Genomic DNA, 24,284 nt, shown 5'->3' on the forward strand with positions numbered 1-24,284 from the left:
AGGCAAAATACGTTTAGTGCGCTCACTAGATCAGAGTATATACTGAGACATAGGCTAACTGAAACTGACAGAGCATGAGAAAGAAATAGGCTATAGTCGCACTTTGCTTTTCTGTCTGACAGCTGGACGGACAGGAGCAAATTTAACTTAAATTATTTTACATAATCCCTAAGCAAAGTCACAATGGTAAACGGTGGATATCTAAAAGAGATTCAGTGTCAAGACAGAAGGCGTGGACGTGGCATGGACAGAGCAATATGTGGCTTAGTTCGTGAAGAAAACTGTGGATTATATCGCAAAGTGAAGTACGTACAGTGAAGAAAAGGAGCTGACTGAAGGTAAGTGCTGCTAATCAATCAGCGGTCACATATAGCGCTTTCTGTTCGCGCGCACCACTAAACTATGTCACTCACGTGCTCTCTTCAGATGTCAAACATGATTTTAATGTTGAATATATTTGGTTAGGATTATGTGTTGAGTGTTTGACCATTGGAATAAATAGCGTTCCTGCTGTTCCTAATGGCAAAAAATAATACAAACGAAAATTGCAAATGATAGCCTGTATTAAAACTATATTCTGTCTTTTTCAAATTATCTGAAGGTTATCTGAGGGCCAATAAGGTGCATTTTTATTTTGTTAACCCCAAAAAGTTAACTATTGTCATAGACCTATGTATTTTCTTACTTTATAGGCTTGAGATTAAAAAAAGATAAAGGGACATTAAATAATGTGTTAAATAAAATCACGTGGAGTTCGAGTATACTTTTGACTTTATGACTTTAAAAAATTTAAAATGTCAGTAATTTTAACAGGAAAAGAATGTAAAATAGAGTAAAAACTGCATTGGATAACTAAGTTACACCTTAAATTACTTTAAAAATGTTCGGTTATAAAATATGAGTTACCTTAAAATCTATGATTACAATATATTTTTTGTCAAAGCAATCCCTAAAATATTGATAAAAGCAAGTAAAAAGTGAGTCATATGATAACAGTAAAAGGATGTTCCCATAATTCTCTGTATGACACGTCACATTTAATAATATTTTACTTATAGGTAGGTAGCCTATGTAACATTTTATGTTGCTTAGTTAATATTTGATGTAGGCCTATTATTTTAATGTCATGCTTTTTGTGTTTGAGTATTGAGCATTCTCTTTACATATTAAGCTAGTAAATGCTCATAGAGAACTTGAACTTCATGAGCTGATGTTATGATTCATCATGTAAAGTTTAAATAGTTCAAGTGATATATTAAATATATGTTAGTTAATGAAATATATGTTTAAAAAGTAAAATATGCCTGAAAAACTGCCATCATTATTTATGAATTTCTGGCAAAGACAGAGCTCCCAGTTTTTGACAATACATCTTACGGGATTTTTTTTACTGTGTAGAATATGGACAGAATAGTTTCTGTTTTGTCACAGGTAAAGTTAAAGCGTATGCATGGGCGCAGCAGCCAACTAGAGTTAGGTTAAATCACAGTTCAGTTGTCAGTTCAGAGTCATCTGCAGTACAATGCTGAAATAATTAACTTGTGGAACACAGTGTGAACAGTACTTTATACAGTTCATACAAAGTATTCATAAAATTAATTCGCTTCATCTCATTTTGAGGTAAACACACATTCTGAATGGTGGAATTATATGGCTGAGGTCAGCTGGAAAGGTCGCTATACATCCATCACTCTTATATACACATGGAGGCCCGTGTGTTACAGAGCGGCACTAATTACACTTGATGCTTTTCATTTTCCTCTTAATTAGGACTCTAAAATGCTTTACAGCCTTTCATGAAAAGCTTTATCCATGAACGCCTGATGATTTGCTGTACATTTGGTCATAGTGATAATGTAGGGTGATTACATTTGTGATTGATTGCCTTCTAAATGATTTTGTGAAGTGGAACTTTGGTAGCCTGACAAGCCAGACCCACATCAAGATGTTGGGTCTGGGAACACACCATTGGCACGGCTCAATCCGAGGGGCGGGATAAACGGTTGTCTTTCAAATTCCCTCTGCACGCAATTGGATAGCGCTACAACCAACCAGAGCGTTTTCCCACCAGCGGAGTTAGTTGATAGATTAAACTTTTGCCGTATCCGGTCGGCAAAACTCCAAACACATCTTCCTTATTTAAGAATGCCTTCAGTGCCGTTCTTTGTTCTTTTCTCAAAGAAAAGCTTAACTCCAAATCTTCCAGAGTCGCGGCCAAAGCCAATTAGAAAAACCCATCTTCTCTGTTTTCAAGTAGCAGGGAATTCACGCGGAACTCTGCCGTCATTATGTTAAGCCCGCCCACCGACTCTGTACACGATGTGATTGGCCTGACTAGAGTTTGGTTTTTCCACCTCGCAAGCCAACAGAGAGTTGCTAGACGACCCTGGCTGCAAATTACATTTGCTGCCGCTAGGGTGCGTCTAGATTTCTAGGCTAGAACTTTGGTTTATCTTATGAGAATTTCATATTAGGCTATAAATTATGTAGGTTTACAAATATTTTCATTTAAAAGGGCTATACACTCACCGGACACTTTAGGTACACCTGTTCAGCTGCTTGTTAATGCAAATATCTAATCAGCCAATCACATGACAGAAAACATTTAGGCTTGTACAGTAGACATGGTCAAGACGATCTGCTGAAGTTCAAGAATGAGCATGATGCTGTTGATGCTGAGCATCAGAATGGGGAAGAAAGGGATTTAAGTGACTTTGAACGTGGCCTTAGTACTACCAACTGAGCATCATTTAAACACCACAGCCTATTGTTGCTGACCATGTCCATCCCTTTATGACCACAGTGTATCATCTTCTGATGGCTACTTCCAGCATGTCACAAAGCTCAAATCAACTCAAACTGGTTTCTTGAACATGACACTGAGTTCTCTATACTCAAACGGCCTCCACAGTCACCAGATCTCAATCCAAGCATCTTTGGGATGTGGGGGAACGGGAGATTCACATCATGGATGTGCAGAAATTGCATGATGCTATCATGTCAATATTGACCAAAATCTCTGAGGAATGTCTCCAGCACCTTGTTGAATCTGTGCCATGAAGAATTAAGGTTCTGCTGGTAAGGGGACCCAACCTGGTACTAGCAAGGTGTACCGAAAGTGTACATAAAGTGGCCAGTTGAGTGTAGAATACAAAAATGTGAGGTCATTAAACAGAATAGCTCATTCGGCATTATCCTGAACATTAGCATTCGTTTCAAGTGTGATTGAACGGAAGAGAGGCTCTCGGGAGTGCGTGCAAATATCACATCCTTTTGATTTTCCCGGCAAAATTTCCAGAGTCCTTTACATAAAAATCAGTCTACAGGCTTTCAAAGACAACCTAGAAAGTCGGGAAAGGTCTTGTTTTTTAAATTTTGTTATAAGCTGTTCACATATTGTCAATAAAAAAGCTATTAATACACAAAATAAAATTCTTACATATAGCTCCTTTAACATTCCATGCATTAATCCATAGAACAAAAACTAAATGCAGTAATTAATTAAAATCTTCAGTGCGTTGCATGCTTAATTGTTCAGGATTTAGAAAACAAAAGTAGCTATGCAATGGAACCTGTTAACTCTGCAAAACTGGGATCTCAGTTGTCTTGAGTCAACATGTGTGACCTGCTTTTGTTGAAACCTTACAAAGCTTTATGGATTTTTGGACTGAGAGAAAACAAATACTAGGTCAAGTTAGGTTGCAAGTGCCTCACAGCTGTTCCAAATTTCAGCGGTGTTTACCAGAGTTGCACTAACATAGGCTGGATTCATGCCTAAATGTTAATGTGCCTCACTAAGAACTTTGAAATCATGGAAAGAATATAGAGTTATAAGTAAACAAACGTAAACACTCTGTGAACCTGAGAGGTTTCAAAGTCCATCGATGTCTGATGATGTATTCACTTATTGGTTCCCTTGTGTATGGCCCGGACTATGCACAATAAAGAAGGATAAAAAGGTATGGATTGTTTGCTCGTATTGTTTTTGTAGTTTCGATTGTGTTATTTTCATTGTTTCCAAGGTTTCAGTGTGTTTGTAAAGACTGCTACACTGTGATCTGTTTAAACAGGGATATATGTAACGAGTTAATGAGTACATGTAGACCAGCCAGTAGAGCATGAACCTGTTTCCAAGATCTCCATGTCCTCGTTCTCTCACACACACACGCACACACACACCATTAATACATCACATTTAAATTTTTTAATGTACCTGAAAAACTGTAAAATGAAGAATATTTGCAAAAAATGTTTGCCACAACTATACCTCACTATACTATACTATACTATACTATACTATACTATACTCTACTCTAGTAAAATGTCTCTCAGTGTTGGAGGAATGCGGGTGTGTTCTTGGGCAGGAGTCTGGGATTCTGACCCGAGCACAGAACAGACCTGAAACATGAAAGGACAAACAGACAGCAGAAATGGGTTAGATAAACAAAAGAGCGAACAGATGAAAATAGGTGGATCACTCAGTCATCCTTCCTGTGGTGTGGCTGTTTTCCTGTGATTGACAAAGACGCAAAATAATAATAAAGAAGGATCGAGATATACTTGCAAGTGTTTTTTCTTGGAAACAGCCAGGACTATGTAGAATGACCTTTTTGGGTCAAAGTTAGATGTGTGCAGTTGCATTCAAAAGTTGTATACCTTTTTAAACAGTGAAAATGCATTATTTTCGAATTAAATTCAACTATCAACATTGCGAATTTGAAGGAAAAATGTAATTGATAATTATCATGAGTTTGTGTAAAACCTGATTATCATGTTTTCAAGCATGATTTGATCCAAAGAACATCTTGAACTTCATTGGAAACAAGAACATCTGACGGTCTGTACAAAAAGTCACATAATTAATGTCACAATAATTAGATTTCTGACCTTAAAAAAAAAAAAGTGTAGAATCTGAAATATTACTAAATATTACTTACTTAATATATTAATATTTTTCTTTGTTTTTCATTTTTCAAAACCCTTAAACTTTAAAATTTAAAGAAAAAAATACAAATTTTAATATGGTCTTTTTGTGATTCAGACAATTACTTATATTGAAAAAAGATCCACTGCGGTTAATTGCCACTTTTCCTTCATTCCCTCTATTCTCCTCTGTCTATCCTGCTTTTCCTTTCCAGATAGCGATGCTGCACTATACAGTAGCTTCTCCTGCTGTGAAGCATTCCTGGAGGGGTGTTCATAAATTAGGGATTACTTTCCTTACACGTCTTTTTCGCCTTGTCCACCAGATACGCACGCACACAGATTCCAGTGTAGCCACATAACACGCTGATCTGATGTGCTGACGTACATTGATAAATTCCTTATCTGCACTTCATCACTGCTCAGTGTGAGATCGGTCCACACACACTCACTGGCAGAAGGATCATCAAAAGAAATCATCATGATGGACCTTCTGAACCTGTTTTCTATTTTCAGCATGAATATTATCAAATGTAGTATTTTCTTTAGCATTTATGAGACACTATTTTCTCATTTCACACAAGCTGTACAATAATTATGTCACGTTGGTTGAAGCAGATGAGGAAGCAGGATCCATGTGCAGCAGTCTTTTATTAAATAAACTCAAAACATCACAAATACAGACTCAGGAACAGCACAACCAACATAGTACAACGTTAAGAACTGACAAAGACTGAAGACGCGGGGCTTAAATACACAAACAAACCGGAGAGCTTACAAGATAAGACGAGACACACCTGAACAGATCTAACTAATCAATATGTAACCATAGAAACAAACAAACAAGCAGGGGCAGAGGAAGACTAAACTGAACTAATAAACAAAACAGACTGCCAATGTTACAAATTAACTCCACAATTAAGATGTAAATTTACCTTATTAATTGTTTTTATGAGATGAGTATAGCTCCTTATCATTCCTTAGCTATGTTGTCATTGCTATTTTTTCAGTCAGGATTTGTATTTGACCAGTTTTGACCAGTGACATAAGGTACCTTGAAATAACGGACCATATAAGTCGACGCTAGAAAAAGTAGTGCAACCCACTAGATATCGCTGACCACAAAACCTGAGGACACCAAGAAACGCTGACCCATCTCAATTCCCCATTTTAAAATCATAGTTTTTCCGATTTTGAACTACATTTCTGAAACTGCATATACTACACATATAATGAAGAATGATTATATGCATGTATACCCATATGGCAATAATAATAATAATAATAAAATTCTGGGTAAAATGTATTTCAAATACACATCTTAAACAGTGTGGCTTAAGAAAATATATGTTTCAAATTTAAAATAGATTTTGTGTAGACTTTCAAATGCCAAAATATGTAATAACATGTAGCTACTTCCAAATCTATTATTTTGGGTCATTTTTTGTTGTTGTTCAAATGTATTTTGGACAACATAAATATATTAGATAGTTTTAAAAAATGGATAAAAATCTATGATATATATATATATATATAATTATAAAATTTTCCATATGTATATATTTATTTTGTGTGCAACAAAATGCAATTTATTTATAGTTTACTAGCAGTTTAACCAGTGAATCTGGCCCTGCCCCGATACAGTATACTGTAAGTAGCATTTATATTAATACTTAATTTAAACTTAAACATTTATTTATATTTGTCACATAAACATCTGGATCATATACATATGGTTTCTTATCATCTTGCTCCCTAATTTTTAAATTAATTTTACAATTTTTAAATTTGCAGGACGTATTTTTGTATTCTCTCTCTCTCTTCTATCTCTGTCCGTGCCTTCTAGTATTTTCTCTCTTATTTTTCACCTCTATTTATTTATGTGATGCCAAAAGGCACCTTTAGAAAGTGCTGTTAAAGGGTCATGTGCTCAAGTCCCAGTGCACCCCACTGCTGTGCCATGAACGTCCTTTCCTTCTCTCATATGACCATGGCACAGAACACCATCACTTTTAAAATGACTATTTATCCATGAGCATCCTTCAGCATCTGAAAGGTATTGCACATCTGAAGCTCAGCTTTCGATGAAGTGAAGAGCCAGGTTGAGCTTTGCTAAAACTGTTACAGCGCAGTTGCTTTTGACCTGGAATAGAAGCTATCAAGGACAGCTTGATCTGCTGAAAGAACGATATTTACGTAAAAATCAGATACTGTGAACAGCAGAGGTGACAGAGAGATGATACGAACTGAGAGAGGAGCAAAGGAGTGAGAGATGGATGAGTGCACTGCTGCTCTCCACAGTTGGCTTTCACATCCTCCACTCTCATCTCTTCTTTTTCAATCTACCCCCTTGACCTCCAAGCAGAGCACCACGGGAAACTGGAAATATTTTTAGTGTCCGCCTGATAACCAGCAGATGAAGGTTGAAGAGACAGAGGACATGTCTCTGTTTGGTGTGGTTTTGCTCAGATTTAATTGCTCAGAAGTTGCTCTTTCTTAGCTCAGGAGACTTGTGATGTGTCTTATAAAATCTTTAGGAGAAATAAAAACACGAGACATTTGTTGACATACAATAAGGCCTTGTCCACATACAGTAAGGCCTTGTCCACATACAATAAGGCCTTGTCCACACTAATACTTTTTATTTGAAAACACATGTTTTGGCCTTTAAGAGTTTTTATTAATGAAAACAAAGCTTTTTGAAGTGGATAAATTTGAAAACGGCATTTTCGCATTGTAGTGTGGACTGTGAAACCGGAGGTATGTGAAAACAATGACACGTTAAGTCATGTGAAGCATATTGTACCATTAAATATGTTTATACGGGTATTGTGCCTATTATGTGTTAGCTATTCACTTTTACACTGTTGCTAAAATATGTTACTTTGACAAAAAATTCACTCGCATTTGCTGTCCTGCGGCAAAACATGAGAGCAGCTGCGTTTTAGACCAAACATATAATGGTGAGTGCGAGTGAGTGTGACCTGGAGTATTTTGCTAAATAAAATGATCCCGCCAGAAGAATTGCGTGATAACTTGATTAGCCTATGTCTTGTTCTGTCTGTATCATCTCAGTGAGCTTTTATGAGGGTTTACACATGCGCTGTAAGGCGAATTTAGCGTTTTCCTACGTTTCAGTGTGGATGAGAAACTTTTGGAAAACGCTTGAAAATGCTACTGTGAACGGAGAGCGTTTTGAAACTCAGTTTTCAAATCCATCCGGATTAATGTAGACGTAGCCTAAGAGTTTAGAGCTATAAAATCCATGCAGATAGCAAAGCACACATAATTTAGTCCTCAATCCCAGGATTGGAAATATCACAATGAGTAGGTAGGCTAATGTAAAAAAAAGGAGACTGTAGTATAAAATACTGTTCACATTTCATAACAATAACATTCCAGAAGGAAAAATGTACAAATATATTTCAGGTAAAAATACGGAAATTGTGCAGTCAGTGTTAAAAAAAAATAAATCTCTTACACTAGACAAATCTGACCACACTGTGCAATATTGTTGCGATCTCTTTTAAAACCCTATGTGATATTTCTGTTGGAACCAAAATGAGATCTCTTTCATATCTCAGTTGTTTCTGCTAAAAATTACAGAGAGCAAATGAGTCTCCTGCAAAATCTGAGATGGAGACTCCATTTGCTCTCCCTGTAATCTCTCTGCTCTATAGGAGAAACAATTGAGATATGAAAGAGATGTCATTTTGGGGATTTATCCAACGGGCAGACTTGCGGATCATATACACATGCCCAGCAGGGGCAAATCACAGAGCTGCTTTCAGCCTCCTGATGAATAGCCAGTCTCAGCATCAGAAACATTTAAAGACCCAGAGCACATGAGGAGGCTCTTTCTGTAATTTCCCAGGAGGTATCAAAGTAGATAATGGAAAGTAGTCAGGACATGCAGGAGTGCGAACGGATGACAAAACTGACACCAAGCAACTGACGGGTTTTCAGCAGGCGACGTCAAAGGAAGACCTACATTAATTTCATTACGACTCCAGCTCTGAGGAGGCTATTTCTGTTGTGAATTGATTATGTAAACACAAGATGAAAAGCGCCACTCCAGATGGAGAGTGAGAGCAGGAGGAGTGAGTGAGAATGAATGAATGAAGTGAATGAAATATTGCAGGTCGCAGAGACATGGGCTTGAATCAAGAGCTAATTTTAAAACAAACTGCATTCGAGAGCTTTCTGGTTCCATTCCACACATAAATCAATCAAAGCGACAGGAATACACATATGGAAGACAAAACAGCACACATGAGCTTACAAACACCAGAAGAATGAAAGAAAAAAATCAGGGAACACAAATGCTAAGGGCGACCACACAAAATCGATGACGTAGTATTCAAATGATTTACACTACCATTCTCAAGTTTAAGGTCAGTAAGATGTTTTTACTGTTTTTGAAAGAAGTCTCTTATGCTCACCAAGACTGCTTTTATTTGATCAAAAAAACAGTAAAACCAGTAAAATTGCGAATTTACTATATTTAAATTACCTGCATTCTATTTGAATATATTTTAAAATGTACTTTATTCTTGTGATGGCAAAGCTGATTTTTCAGCATTTCAGCATTACTCCAGTCTTCAGTGTCACACGATCCTTCAGAAATCATTCTAATATGCTGATTTGCTGCTCAAGACACATTTATTATTGTTATCAATGTTTAAAACAGTTCTGCTCAATATTTTTGTGGAAACAGTGATACGTTTTCAGGATTCTTTGATGAATGGAAAGTTTAAAATAACAGCATTTATTTGAAATAGAAATATTTTGTAGCTGGGTATGTAGGTGCAACTGTCACAGCTCCCGTTGATGAGTGACTGTAACGTTACTGGATTTGTTTGAAAATAATATTAAACTGTCTGAAAACAAAACAGGGTTCACAAACTGTCTAAATATGTTCCATTTCTGTATATAATAAAGAGTACAAACTATATATAATTGCATCTATAGTACAGTAAGATATTATATGTCAACATTTGAACCACTTTGAAGTGTTTTTTTTGTACATTTGTATCATTATATATTTGAGTAAGCTGAAACCCAATTCTTGCATTTCACTGGCGCACAATGAATTCTGGGGTAGGCAAGGCCGTGAAGGATCCATCTATTGTATCCGTCATGTCACGGGAAAACAAAATACGCATTTGAAGGAGCCTTCAAATTGGGGCAGCCTTCATCGCGCTGCAGAACATGAAATCCAGGGGGAGGAGTCGGATCCAGATCCAACTCCTCCCACCTTACCTATACCTAAACAGTTTGGCTTCTTTGCAAACTCTGCATTGGAAAGATGGGTTGATACTGATTTAATTGGTATTGTCATATAATTCTAATTGGAACCCCTGGAAATCCATTTGAGGGCAAATATTTCCCTTATGGGAAATTAATTTCTGACAGTGATAGATGGCCATAAATATAAAAATGCTCTTCATCTCTGGCTTTATTGTTCAGTGTTATTTCAAAGTGTACACTAGAATCGATACTAGTCTGCACTTCACATCAGTGTAGCCTAAATGCATTCGCTATAGTAAAAGTGTAGTAACCATGTTTTTTTGGCGGATTGATTACCATTTGTATAACCAGTGTTAGTACAAATACCATTAAACTATGGTTAGTGCAGCAAAACCATGGTTAATTTGTGGTTTCCATGGTTTAAATATTTACCATGTTTTTGGGGTTTTATTTGTAGTAAAACCATGGTTAATTTTCGTGCATCGCGCAGCTTTGCCACACAGATTTTGATAGTTGGTCTGTTAAATAAAACAGGCAGTGTGCCAAATATGTAGGCTAGGGGTAATTGTGTATGAAGATGCGAAGTAAATGAATATTTTTGAGATAAACTAATATTTTCAATATTTCACGTGTGGGTGAATTTATGTCTAATTTTTATGTTCATGAGAAGGGTCGAATATGTGATAAATGAGTGTACCCCCAACCAAGGTAAATTGCTTTAAAATACTTTAAAAGCATGATATTTATGAGCGTATTCAGTAAATTAGGCAAAAATGAAGATTAATGTAAGTAAAAGCAAACTTACTTTTCATTTCAGTTATACACTGTATGTCAGCACATAATAATTATAAAGTCTGCATTCTTCTATTTAGTCCCTGAAAGCCTGTCCTCCTGCCTCCCCTCCCTCCTCCCATCCATGCCTCAGTCATACGCTGTGTATCCAAAAGAGAGATTAAAACCATAATTGTTCCCATATCTCTTTCGTTTTTTTCTCAGTCTCACTGCAAATATGTTTTCCTGTGTCTTGAGATAAAGGATGAATAAATACCAAGAGATTCTCAGAGTTGCCTTTCAGATATTTGCTAAATAAATTTGCTTTAATGTGTTTTAGCAGCTGGTCATCATTACCACGCAGCATCTTAATGAGGCAGATACAAAGAGAACAGAGTTTTTTTTTAATGTTTTATGAAGAGATCGCAGTGTTCGGAATTGAAAGACAATGATTCAACTCTGTATTTAATACATTTATCTCTCAAACAAACCTATATGATATGTATAATGATATGTCGATAATATAACAACTTATGTGCGCATCTATGGTGGAAACAAATTTCCACTCGAGGACAAAGAAAACTATCTATCTAAACCTCAAAACTACCCTCAAAAGTTTGAGTATATATCATAAGTTTCTTTCTGTTTTAGTTAATACACAATGATTTAACGTGATTTAAGAGCTTTCTCTAAAACCTCCCCAAAAACAGAAGTAGAGATTGAGAATTTAATTTGAGATGATATGGAAGACATCCTCCTAATGTTCTCATTTGATTTAGACGACACCATTCCATTACTCGCGTAGAAGAGCTACAGAAATAGCCAACAAAATTAAATTCATTTGACCTAATTCTATTAAAATGATTTACAACTGATTGTTTACCAATTTAGGCCAGCGAGGGATCAGTATTAGAATGTTTTAGTTTTGCCTCTCACATCTGTCCTTGTTGTAGGTCATGAGGATGGCCTCTTGGGAAGAGAATTTGGGTCAGCCCAATCGCTCTGTGCTGGAGATGGAGGGGCCACCAGACCTGTCAAGCTCCCTCTTCAATCTCAGCAGCAGTTATGGGGCCACAGGGTCTTTCCTCTGGCTGTTTCCATCAGAGAACGTCACATGGACAACCATGAGGCCCACAATGCAGCCAGTTGCCCCTCCACGGGTACGGGACCAAGCCTTGGCCCAGGCGGAGATTGGGGTGCTGGGGCTGGTGCTTGCTCTCACTGCTCTGGGTAATGGATTTGTGCTGTGGGTGCTGCTGCGTAGGAAGAAACATGCTCCCATGCACCTCTTCATGGTCAATCTGTGCGTAGCTGACCTGGTAGTGGCCTTCTTTCAGGTAACCGCCTCTTAAGACTATTAAAATGATGAGTACGGAGAAAAGAGCGGGTAATGAGTAATCATTGACCTCAGTGGAAACATATAGTGAGACTACATTTATTAAAATGCAGTTGACGTATCAGGCATGGGAGTAATGAGTGTCAGCAGGGAAGTTTTATAAGTTGTAGATTAATATTAATCAAAATAATTGTGATATGGCTTTTGTGCAAAGGCTGAAATGTAATTTAATAAGTGTGCAGCGTGCTTTAGAAATGTTACAACAGTAATATTTCTTATTTTGTTTAACATTTTTATTTAAAAGTAATAGTGATCAAAATAATAATGAGAATTATAATATTTATATAATGACAAACATTTTGGCGAATTTATGCATTCCTAAAAACAAGCACAGCAGACCTGAAACTTAAAAACAACACACAAACACACTCAATTTAAATCTCAATCACATTTTTTATCAGAAAAATTGCAATTTATCTTTTTTTCCAAATCGTGCATCCCTAGATGTTAACTGCTAATGTGGCAAAGAATATGTTTGTCATGGTAAAATAATGGCAGTTCAATCATGACAACTCTTGAAATAGTTTTAGCATGTTAATAGATAAGATAATGTTAATGTATTTGGTCATGGTGGACAAGATCTCATACACATGCTGTTTCAGAGCAAGTGAGCATGTAAGATCTGCCGTTGCTGAATAAATAGACATAAATCCCTTAGCAGTTCTAGACAGGTGGAGGTGGAGGGTTCAGAGGAACTCCTGCTTACAGCGAACACTGAACCACACTATTTAAATGTTGTGCAAGCAATCTCACTGGCTGCAGAATCAGCAGAGGCCAATCAGCTTGTGCCATGTAGTAAATGATGTGCCATCTAGAGTTTCATGATCATAAATTATATGTTTTTACTATGTCCCCAGGTGCTGCCACAGTTGGTGTGGGACATCACTGAGCACTTCCATGGCCCTGACACTCTGTGCCGCTCCGTCAAATATTTGCAGATTGTCGGGATGTTCGCATCATCCTATATGATCGTGGCCATGACTGTGGATCGGCACTATGCCATCTGCTGCCCCCTGCAGGCGTATCGCGGGGGCGCGCCCTCTCGCTGGAACACCCCTATCATGGTTGCATGGGGCCTGGCCCTTTTGCTCAGTTTACCACAGGTGAGGAATACATCTCAGATCATTCCTGACTGATTTATTTAATATGTTGTTCAAGCTCATGACTCTCTGCTCGCTCATACATAGGTGTTTATCTTCTCACGGTCAGAGGTGTCCCCTGGGGTGTTTGAATGCTGGGGCCACTTTGCTGAGCCATGGGGTCTTAAAGCATACGTCACCTGGATGACTGTGGCTGTGTTCGTATTGCCAGCCTTAATCATCACTGTCTGTCAGGTATCTCCAGCTCATTCTCTTTCCCTCTCAATCTCTCACTCCCTACTCTTTTTTTTTAATTATTAAAATGGTATGGCTTTGACATCTCTTGTCTAACAATGCTTTATAGAATAAGAAAGACTTAGCATGTTTAATGGAAATTAATAGGTGAGATTCAGAATTCAGCAGTTGGAATTTTGGCTTTCTTTTGACTAATTTTGACGTAGTGTTCCTTTAGTTTAAAACAAAGTGCAAGGCACTAGAAATGTCAAGGTCATGGGTTTGATCCCTAGAATGCATGAATTGATAAAATGTATACATTTAAATGTATGAATGAATGAATGCAATGCAACATATTTTAGATAAATCGCCTGCCAAATGCGTAAATGTAAATGACTACTCACTCTTTTGCTAAGCCTCACTTAACTCTTCCCCGCCATTGATGGAAATTTCTGTCATTTATGAGACAACGCTTCCCTGCCATTGACTATACGCTAGGGGACGCTATTTGGCATCTTCTGAAAGAGTACTGAATATCCTGATCAAAACACATGGGAAGAAGAAGCAGAAACAAGCGATAACATGTAAGCAGATGCATATGTAAAATAACACGGTCATCAATATTAAGCAACATATAAATCAAAACTGCCTAATGTTACAGAATGAAATGTCAACCCAGGGCGAGCTAAAGGACTGTGCAAGCATTAGGGGTGTTGATGGAACCTACTTCTGAATCCGATCTGGATGTAGTTTTTTTTTTTTTTTACAAAAACACGTTTTTCTCAGCTTTTTGCTCAAAATGTTGCTTTTTTATGAAACTTACCCACATTCAAGTGTCGATAAAAAAAGAATACATTAAGCTAGAATAAAACGGGGTTTTTATTTAAAAACAAAGGCTCTGTTCTTTCTTTCGACATATTGCATGTTCAGATATTCATACAACAAAATATTCTGGGGGCCATGAAATTTTAATGAAAATGATCAAAAACTCTGGCAATGGCTGGCAAAGAGTTAACAACTGTTGCCAAGCATAATTTTCTCTAACAAGCTCTAATGTAAGTCTTTGGAGGAGCTGTGTGTTTGGATAGTTTTATGGAAACTGTGTAAACTGCATGACAATGTAAATTTCCAACTTCTTTATGAGCATGGTTTACCAAAAATAACACTGTTCACAGAAATCTCCTATGGCAGGGCTATTCAATTAGTTTCATTCGAGGGCCGCATTATCAAATCGAAAAGTTGAGGTGGGCCGGTGGGTTGGTTTGGGGGTTTATCTTATTTATTGAAACATAACAGTTTCAATAAATAAGTTAAAGTAACCCTAAAAAAGTATGGTATTTACTTGGAAATGTGGTACCCAACAGTAGCCTATGCAAATATATAAAACCATAATAAATAAAAAACTTGATAATTTACAGCTGTGTACAACTATTTTCCTTGGAACAAATACATTATTTATACAAACTTATAGCTGTTGGTGAGAAATAATAATTATTTTATTTATAATTGTTATGCTTAAATGAAAATATTCTGACAGTGAGACTTGTTAACCACAGGCTACTCACTCCCAATGTATAAAAAATGCCTAAACACAAGTTAAAAACTATACGCACCTTTACAAAGAAACTGACATAATTTCATAACAAGCATTAATTATATATTCCTCTACCCACCTAATAAAACTAATGCAATATAAATCACTATATTTACTATTATAGCCTACTATATAATATTATAGTATATATATATATATACTATAATATTATATAGTAGGCTATAATAGTAAATATAGTGATTTATATTGCATTAGTTTTATTAGGTAAGTAATACATATATATATATATATTTACTATATTTATGTATTACTACATAGTATTCAATATAAATATTGCACATTTCTGCCCAACCATGGTAAATTACTACAGTAAATTCATGGTAAATGTTTGTAAGGGTGATTAGGGGATTTAAAGTCTTCTAATTTCGTTCATGCCACAGTGTTTCTCCTGCTTTCCTCATCAGTCTTTGTTGGGAATGTTGAGGCTGTTTCATCCGATTTAATACTAATTAAATCATCGAGTGATTTGTGGTTTGTAACAGAGAGGTTTCTGTCGAACTGAAACACTTCCCACTGGTTGTCGCAACGCTGTTTAATAGTGTTCGGGACCGGGAGTAAACGCAACTCCGTGCTGGGCCGTGTTGAAACAACTAGTGAAACAACTGAAAACAGCGCTATTTGTTGTTATACTGTAGGCCTACTGAACGAGAAACCGCTTCAGATGATTCAGTGACGGAGCGGTCCGAATGAATCCGAATAATTTTAGACCGCTATGCAAGCGCGTTTAGAATCGAACCAAAAGAATGATTCATTCACGAATGATTGGTATCCTATCGCTGGTTCAGTCGACATAAATTCGGGACACATATAATAACTGCTGCAATATTCGCACGGAAAACGTTTCTCATGTCAATCGGAGCGAGTATCAAACTGAATTAGCCGCACCGCCAGGAAAAGAGGAGGAGGGAGGTTGGTGCCGTCGGGCCGCATGGAGATGATTGGCGGGCCGCCAATTGAATAGCCCTGTGGGATGTTCTGTAAAGTCTGTGTTGTCTGTGTTATTCCTGTGTAGAACATGATTTACTCAGATTAGGAATGTTTATTTGAATTAATACTTTCAAAACAGCCACAGATTTTTATTTAGCTATATACCACCATAAAATGTTTACTACAATTTAAATCCAGGAACTTCACTGGAATTTAAAAGTTAAAAGCATTCTTAATGGCACACAACTCTGTACCATGGTAGGACTATTTTTACATTGATATATCTCTTTTTCATCTCAGGTTCGCATCTTCAGAGAAATCCATGACAATATTTACCTGAAGTCAGAGCGGGTGGTGACGGCGGAATTCAAGAGGAACTCTGTCTTCTTCCACTTTGCTCAGCGGGAGGGGGGCAGGGGAAGGAGCAGAGAGAGAAACAGACAGAGCAGACACACTCACCACACTGACAGCAGTTTCAGTCAAGCTCACTGCAGCCCCTCACATCGTGCCAGAGAGGAAGACTACTCTCAGACTTTACCCTGCAGGAGCTCTATCTGTGAGCCCTGCTTTGGGCCCCGCCCCTCTTCAGACAGCTCCTTCCCTTCCATCACAACTCACCAGAAAAACACCCCCAACCATCTCTCAGACCCCTCCCATTCTCAGTCATTATCAGCCAATAGCGTTTGTGCATTGGCTGGACATCCAAACAGCTCTGGAGCTTCTGAACTGTGGCCAGATGTGCTTCCAGATGCTTTTCCCATTCCGACAGAGTATTCGCACCCGCCACCTCTCCCAGGTGTGACCAAGGCCATGTCTAAGACAGTTAGGATGACTCTTGTCATTGTGCTGGTCTACACCATCTGCTGGTCTCCCTTCTTTATTGTTCAGTTATGGGCAGCCTGGGACCCCAACCCACCAGACCAAGGTCAGACTTTAACTACTGTAGATATACATACATGTATGTACATGTCCTGTATAGTCACACAACATATTGCAACATATCGCCCCATTTTTCATCTGCTGGTTCTGGAAGAAAGTTATTTTTTCCATTTCTCCCATAAAGATTTTAAAATAGTCTTCATTAAAGAGTTATAAGCCATGAACCAACCAATCAGCTACAAGGTGAATCACAACACTGAAACTTTGGTTTGCAGAAAAAGTTTTTGAAAATCAGACAAAAACACAAAGGTACAAGACTGTAGTACCTAATGGTTTTATTGAGGGAAAGAACTACAATCCCATGAAGGATTACGAACAGCATAATCTAATTAAAAACAATGGAGAAATATAAGACTACTCATTTACAAATGTTGATTATATGTATAAAAACAATAATTCTATTGCAAAATATGTATATATATATATATACACACAAACATTTCAGTATTTTGAGAGCATAGAGAGATCGCCTCGATTACATAATTTGCAGTGCCTCATGGGAGTGGGCAGAGCTATTTTGGAGCGTGTTACTTTTTTGACTCTCTGATTGGTGTAATTTTCTGTTCAGAATCATGGGTGATGTAGTTTTTCACCAGGAATTCCACTGTTAAACACGATTATTTAAAAAATAAGATGAAATCATGCGGCCTGACGGCTTCAGCAGAGGCAAATACCATGGATTAACAACCTCGTGGCTCACAGTAGGTCTGTCTTTAAAAGTTTATAAGCCATCGTTAAAAATCTATTTCCTTATGGAGAAAATGAATCGAGTTTTTTCTTCGGGAACCTGACTATTGCACACTATAGGGTTCTTGGATGCCATAAACACTGTGCTGTATTTTTAAAAGGGTTCATAACGTAATAGGCAATATTTTGATTGTTTCACAATCATGCAACACGTTTCATCAAATCGGAGACGATATAAGCTAGAAAAGACAGTCTACTCGTCAAAAATTAATGGGAGAAATCGCAAAGATCAATATCGTGTAAGTCTGAAAGTCCTGCCGTTTAGTTAAAAGTTCCAATAAATTTTTCGTGACATTTTTCGTGCAGGTGAATTAGTTAACTTTGTTAATTAGACCAAACATTTTTAAGTTAAAATTGGGGGGTGATTTTAGCTAAAGAAGTCAAATTTAGTATACCATTGTTGTAAGATTTTATGGCTGATTTGAAAAATACACTACTGTTCAAATGTTTGGGGTTAGTTCAATTTGTTTTGCAATTTTTTTTTTTTTTTTTCAATACGTTCATTCAGCAAGTATCCATTTACTGTCACTTTTGATAAATTTTAAACATTTTAAATGTTCTTTTGAAATTTCTATGATCAAGGAAAAAATTACAGCTCCCACAAAAATATTAAACAGCACAACTGTTTTCAACATTGATAATAAGACAATGTTTCTTGAGCAGCAAATCATCATATTCAAATGATTTCTGAAGGTTCATGTGACACAAGACTGGAGTAATGATGCTTAAAATTCAGCTTTGCCATCAGCAGGGTGGTGTTAAATAACCAAACAATCAACACATTCTCCAGGAATCTCTCAAAAACAGAGGTGCCTGTTCTTGGAAATCTACCTTCCAGCAGAGTTTCGTTCCAAGTACAATCAAAAGCACATGAATCAGTTCATCAGGGTCTTCAAGTTTACTGGGAAATTGCAGGCAGGTGTGTTAGAGCTTGGCTGGAACTAAAGTCTGTGGGAGGAGAGATCTCCAGAAGCAGAAATAATCAATCATGGTTTCAATGAGTCCCTTTTTATTTTCCTCTTCTTTTTTAATTGCCCCCTGCTTTCTTTCCCTTTAACACATAAACAGAAAAACACCTGCTCACTCGCCTGAGTGTTGGGTAATCTCATTGGTGTTTACACCTCTGTATTAAACTGGACTTTCTGCACAGTTTGACCAGCCACCTGGTAACAAAATCACTATGAAAATCAGCACAATTACAGCTTATACAAATGACAGTAAAGACATTAATGTTACAAAATATTTCCATTTCAAATAGAAATTTAGAATTTTCTATTCATCAAAGAATCCTGAAAAAAAGATTAAGCGGCACAACTGTTTTCAACATCGATAATATTAAGAAATGTTTCTTGAGCAGCAAATCTGCATATTACAATGATTTCCGAAGGATCATGTGACACTGAAGAATGGAGTAATGATGCTGAAAATTCAGCTTTGACATCACAAGAATAAATAACACTTTCATTATAATAATATCTCACAATATTAGTGTTTTTACTGTAGTTTTGATCAAATAAATGCAGCCATGGTGAACGTCTTCTTAAAAAACTTACCAACAACTTTTCAATGGTAGTGTATTATATATGTCTTATATGCAAATTCACTGTGTTAGTTTGTAATTAATTTATGGCCTTTTTCCTTACAAAAACTACAGCTTCTGTCCAAATAATTACAGTTAATGTCACTACTGCAAAATCATAATCCCATATATGAATAAGGGATTATTATTTGCATTTGTGTTACAGTCTTTAAAGCTATTATTCTAAGCGATTTTAAGATTTTCACCTGGTAGATGATCTCATGGACTTGCACAGATTATTATCACAACGATATTGCTATATTGTCAATGCAGTAGACTAATACACACAAATGGCTCTGATATCTCTCATACAGGGGCTGCTTTCACTATCCTGATGCTGCTAGCCAGTCTAAACTCCTGCACTAACCCGTGGATCTACACAGCCTTCTCCAGCAGTGTGTCCCGTGAGCTGCTCGCACTGCTGCGCTGCCAAACCGGATCCCCACGTCGAGGTTCCCTGCCGGACGACTCAACCACAACTCACACGTCAACCAACACCAAGGACTCCATATACTGACCTCTGGCCTGACTCTACTACACGCACACACACCAGCACATGGCAAACACACCACTGATGTGATGGGCTAGACCCTTTCCCAAATGCTACTCTTTGCCCTCATTTCGGTGACAAAATGTCAGATACATTTGGGCTCGTGAACAGCCTTTCACCCTACGATCTTATGAATTTCACAAGGCACACGCCCTGGCGCGGATTAATGCACAGGCTTGCCTAGGCTGCAGCCTAGGGGCCCCACGTGTGCAGGGGCCTCGGATTGGCCAGACAAATTTTTATTTTTTATTTTTTATTTACTTAAGCGCAAAGGCACGGCGCCAGGATTCCAGTTTTGGATGGGCCAGACCAATTGTGGGTGGGCCTTAAATTAAAAACCTTATCCAATCACTGTTTAACCTAATAAAAATTACTGACTAATAGGCCTATACTGTTATATTATCTGTGCGTATACATAATATAGATTTTAATAGCTTGATGCTCTTTAAATATTTTGTTGCATTGTAAAAAGTTTCGGTGCATAGGACGGACCTATCCGCGATCGCTCTCCGTGGTTCTGACCAAAGAAGAGCGCTTTGGAATCTCCATTACGTATCATACGCATCATACCTGGGCTGCGTTTCCCGATAACGCTGTCTCTTAGCGCCCTACGAAGACTCATAGGTATAACTTAACTAAAGGTATACTACCACTAAAGGTATACCATTACTAGGCGTCTTCAGGGCTATCATCCACTCGCGAGGCAGAGGCGCTGAGAGGCAGAGGCGCTGGTGCCCTCCTAGAAACGGCGCTGGTCACGCTAGCTGCGCTAGCCGCGCTAGTATCCTGGGGTGGCAGAGACGAAGATGTGCTAGGTGATGTGGATCTCAGCTCTCTTCATCTTTAAGGTAGCCTACCTAAACAACGACTGTTGCAACAGGGCCGAGGGCTGGGTTAGAAAATATGTGACGTCATTATATTTTTTAATTTAATCAATGTTGATTATGAAAGTGAGCATGCAGTGAGCATGTTCACTTTCATGATGATATTATACATCATGAGATGCGCATTGTCTGGAGACATGGAGTGGGTAAAACATGATTTTGACAACTTCATTGAGTCTTGTTTTGTAGAAAGTCTCTTTTTAAAAGATTTTCGTTTTGTATAAATTGCATCTTAATTTTGATCAATGTTTTATCAACCAATTGCCTGTATTTACTAAATAAGAAGCAAATATATAGCAGACAATGTAATAAGGCGCCAACACGATCACTTGCATTGCACGTGAACTGGAGGGCGCCGAAACTCAGCTTGTGCCTCACAGATTTGAGAAATATAGGCTATCTATTATATAGCTTGAAATGTCTACTTTCAAACAAAAATATTCAAAACCAAAAGAAATAGGCTATTCTCTGAATATGTCATCTGAAATGTGCATTTCTCTCTGGCGTTCATGGCGAATCCGCATCGTCAACTTCATCTTTGCAGCGACACAGAAAACACCAGTATATTAATAAATAATTAAATGTCTCCTTGCTTTTTAGACACATTCATAATCATTACTTTTACCGGTTCTTTGTGGCAAGCTTTATGCGTGCGTTCGTGCCATAGACTGTAAAAAAAGATGGACGACGCCCCTTCGCTCTCTTCCATTGATGAGAACTGAAGCCGCCAGTGTCCCGATATGGCGCTGACATATTGGAACTTGAGTCTGCGCAGTAGCGATCTCGGGACCAGACTTGCGCAGTAGTGAGCAGGAAGTAAAGCCGCGAAATCAACGCTCCGCCCTCACTCTCGCAGAATGCACTCAGGGAGAGTGGATTCTGCACTTTTTTAAAAATTGATTGCAGTACGACAAGAGGCTTGTTAAAATAAAGTAAATACAATCTCCTCAGTCCTCCGAAGATCCCGAAAAAAATGTCCGTTGGTGCTTCAGTGACTACTTCGCTCGAGAACCTGTCAATCACAGCTGTCAATCATGACTTTACACCACCGCATCACGTAACTAACTAAAAACCAAACTTATTTTTGAAACAGACACTTGAACTTACATCAGCGTGATAAAAACAACAGCAAATGAAAGAAACCACCTTTGGAAAAAAGATATTTGAAGTGTAATTAAATTGTTTAGTTGGTCTCACGTCCCGTTGAATAACACGGGGAGGCGGGGCTTATGACCTATACTAGGACCAGTCACCGGGGGGCGATCGAGACGTTTTGGCTTCACTTTTCAGGGCTTGTGCGGCACGCTTGGTTCGTGCTCTTGAATGCGGCTATATGTAAACGCTCTTAGGGTATATAGCCTAAGTAATTAAATTAATATAAAGGGGAGATTTGTCCACGAATGGCTTAAATGAACAACTACTAGTCGACTAGAAAAAATTTAGTCGGAGGCAGCCCTTATTCCACATATTTTCGAACCAGCAGGCCATTCTTCTGGGTTGAGCGAGCGACCCTGCGGAATGAGCAAGCGGAGCGGAATATTCAGAAATGCGCTCTCCGCTCACGAGCTCTGATCGGAACAAACCCAAACCTGTCTGCTGAACTTGCGCAGAAACATCAAAATAGACATAGCCAGCTTTTTAAAATTGTTCTTAAAACTAAACATTTAGACTATTTTAGCACAAATTATGAGCTTATTGACGATTTTTTTATAATTCTTGACAAAATTAGAATATATTAAAAGTTTTTTTGTTTTTTTTTTGAAGAAAAGTTTTGGGTGGGCCTGTTGAAAAGTGGGTGGGCCTAGGCCCGTCAGGCCCACCCATAACCGCTCCGCGAACAAAAAAAGACCCTAATTGGCCCATAATAAAAAAACAAAACAAAAAAACAAGCAGGTGATTGGGTAGATGTGAATTGGCCACCACTTGAAGGAATGTAAAGGAAACACTGTAGTGTTGGCTCTCTCAAAGCGTGTATGCCAGTTCACCGTAGTTGCGTGTGGACCATGTATGGCACTAAATACATTTTTAAGGGGGGCCTCACACAAAGAGCAGCCTAGGGGCCCCTGACCACCTTAATCCGCCCCTGCACACGCCAACTCCAGAACTGTGCATGAAGTGCGCCGTTTGATACAGGACTGGGGTAATGTCCACACATGTCCTTTAGATTCAGGTACATGGTGGTTACACAATATGAACAGCAGATACTGATCCATTAATAACAACTTGCATCAGTTTGAAAGACAAAACCACATCACATGCCTAGAGCATTTTACAGACAGCTGTCCATTCAGTCACACAAAAACAGACTGGAGTGATGAATCGAGAGGAATAGGGGTTGGGGGGGTTGGGGGGGTTGGGGGGGGGGTGTTAGGAAGCGAATGATCGGAGGTCCTCCATTGTTCTCCATCTTTCTTTCATGCCTCAACCGAGTGTTTTCATAGATTATCATCACAGGATTATATCAAAATTCACAGTACAAAGTAAGTGTGGAAAATGCATGTGAACAACACATACAGAATGGACAAAGCGTTATCTGGATATACTCGAGATAGCTGCCAAAGACCAGCGGCAAGATGCTGCGAATTAGATTGTCAGAAGTTTAGGGGAACATATTCACCACCAGCAAGAATGTTACGAAAATATCAGCCTATGACATGGGAATCAAACACAGTGACAGCTTAGTGATTTTCTGAATGATTTGTCAAATCTAAAGAAAGACACTGTGAATTGAATTGGTCTACAGTATTTGAGTACTAGCTAAATGATTAGAATTGCTGCAGTGGAAGGGTTTACAGCAGGCAGAAATCTACATTTGACCACCGCTAGACACAAAAACATTTTTTTTTTTTTTTTTTTTACAGAAGAAACAGGGTAATGGTAAATGAACAGCAATATAGGTATAAGTATTGTAGGTAGCAACATTTCGAGAGCAACTGCTACAGTTGAAATTTCTACATTATGTACATATGTAAAAACTAATCACACCAATTTCAGTTTCATCCACAAGTTTGTCACTCTTTTAGCTCTCTACCTCTGCTCTTTGTTTGATTTTGTGTTAAAAGTACTATTTTGTCTCATTTGGAATCGGGACCATTCACATGCTTCAGAGTAACTTATTTGTACAGAAAATATTAACATTATAATAAAGAAGTGTAAAAAGATTAAGAAAAAATGTACTACACTGTAACTTAAGCGCCTTATTATAAAGAAAAGTATTATATACATATGTACATGTATGTTTGTAACGCACAGATTCTTGAGGTACTTGGTTAGTGCAATTAGGAATTCTGTAGAATTGTGGTAGTGGTAGTTCAGTCTCACACTTTTGAGTGCCAATCTCACCCCTGCAAGTATTTATTAGAAACACACTTTTCAAGCATTTTAGAATTG

The 24,284-nt window shown here is 37.8% G+C and overlaps 1 protein-coding gene across 2 annotated transcripts; it reads left to right on the forward strand.

Annotated features, from left to right (window-relative positions):
* Positions 1 to 23,213, forward strand: avpr2ab (arginine vasopressin receptor 2a, duplicate b). 2 transcript variants are annotated; one of them, XM_084099142.1, is made up of 6 exons: positions 1 to 338; positions 11,898 to 12,281; positions 13,198 to 13,443; positions 13,528 to 13,674; positions 16,496 to 17,120; positions 19,775 to 23,213. In XM_084099142.1, exons 2-6 carry the CDS (start codon positions 11,901 to 11,903, stop codon positions 19,975 to 19,977), a joined length of 1,602 nt encoding a protein of 533 aa, XP_083955268.1. In that variant the 5' UTR covers positions 1 to 338; positions 11,898 to 11,900; the 3' UTR covers positions 19,978 to 23,213. The 2 variants fall into 2 exon arrangements, with proteins under 2 accessions (XP_083955268.1, XP_083955267.1); XM_084099141.1 differs by lacking the exon at positions 1 to 338 and adding an exon at positions 3,819 to 3,959.
* Positions 23,214 to 24,284: the final 1,071 nt, after the last annotated feature.

Source organism: Abramis brama, assembly GCF_963993115.1.
Source record: "Abramis brama genome assembly, chromosome: 22".
NCBI classification, from domain to species: Eukaryota; Metazoa; Chordata; class Actinopteri; order Cypriniformes; family Leuciscidae; genus Abramis; species Abramis brama.

Excerpts from the sequence above, each read along its gene's own strand:
- avpr2ab (XM_084099141.1), top strand. The coding sequence starts at position 3,885 with ATGTCTGATGATGTATTCACTTATTGGTTCCCTTGTGTATGGCCCGGA. Across the intron at positions 3,960-11,897 it reads CAATAAAGAAGGATAAAAAG|GTCATGAGGATGGCCTCTTG; the intron begins GTATGGATTGTT and ends TCCTTGTTGTAG. Across the intron at positions 17,121-19,774 it reads CCCCAACCCACCAGACCAAG|GGGCTGCTTTCACTATCCTG; the intron begins GTCAGACTTTAA and ends TCTCTCATACAG.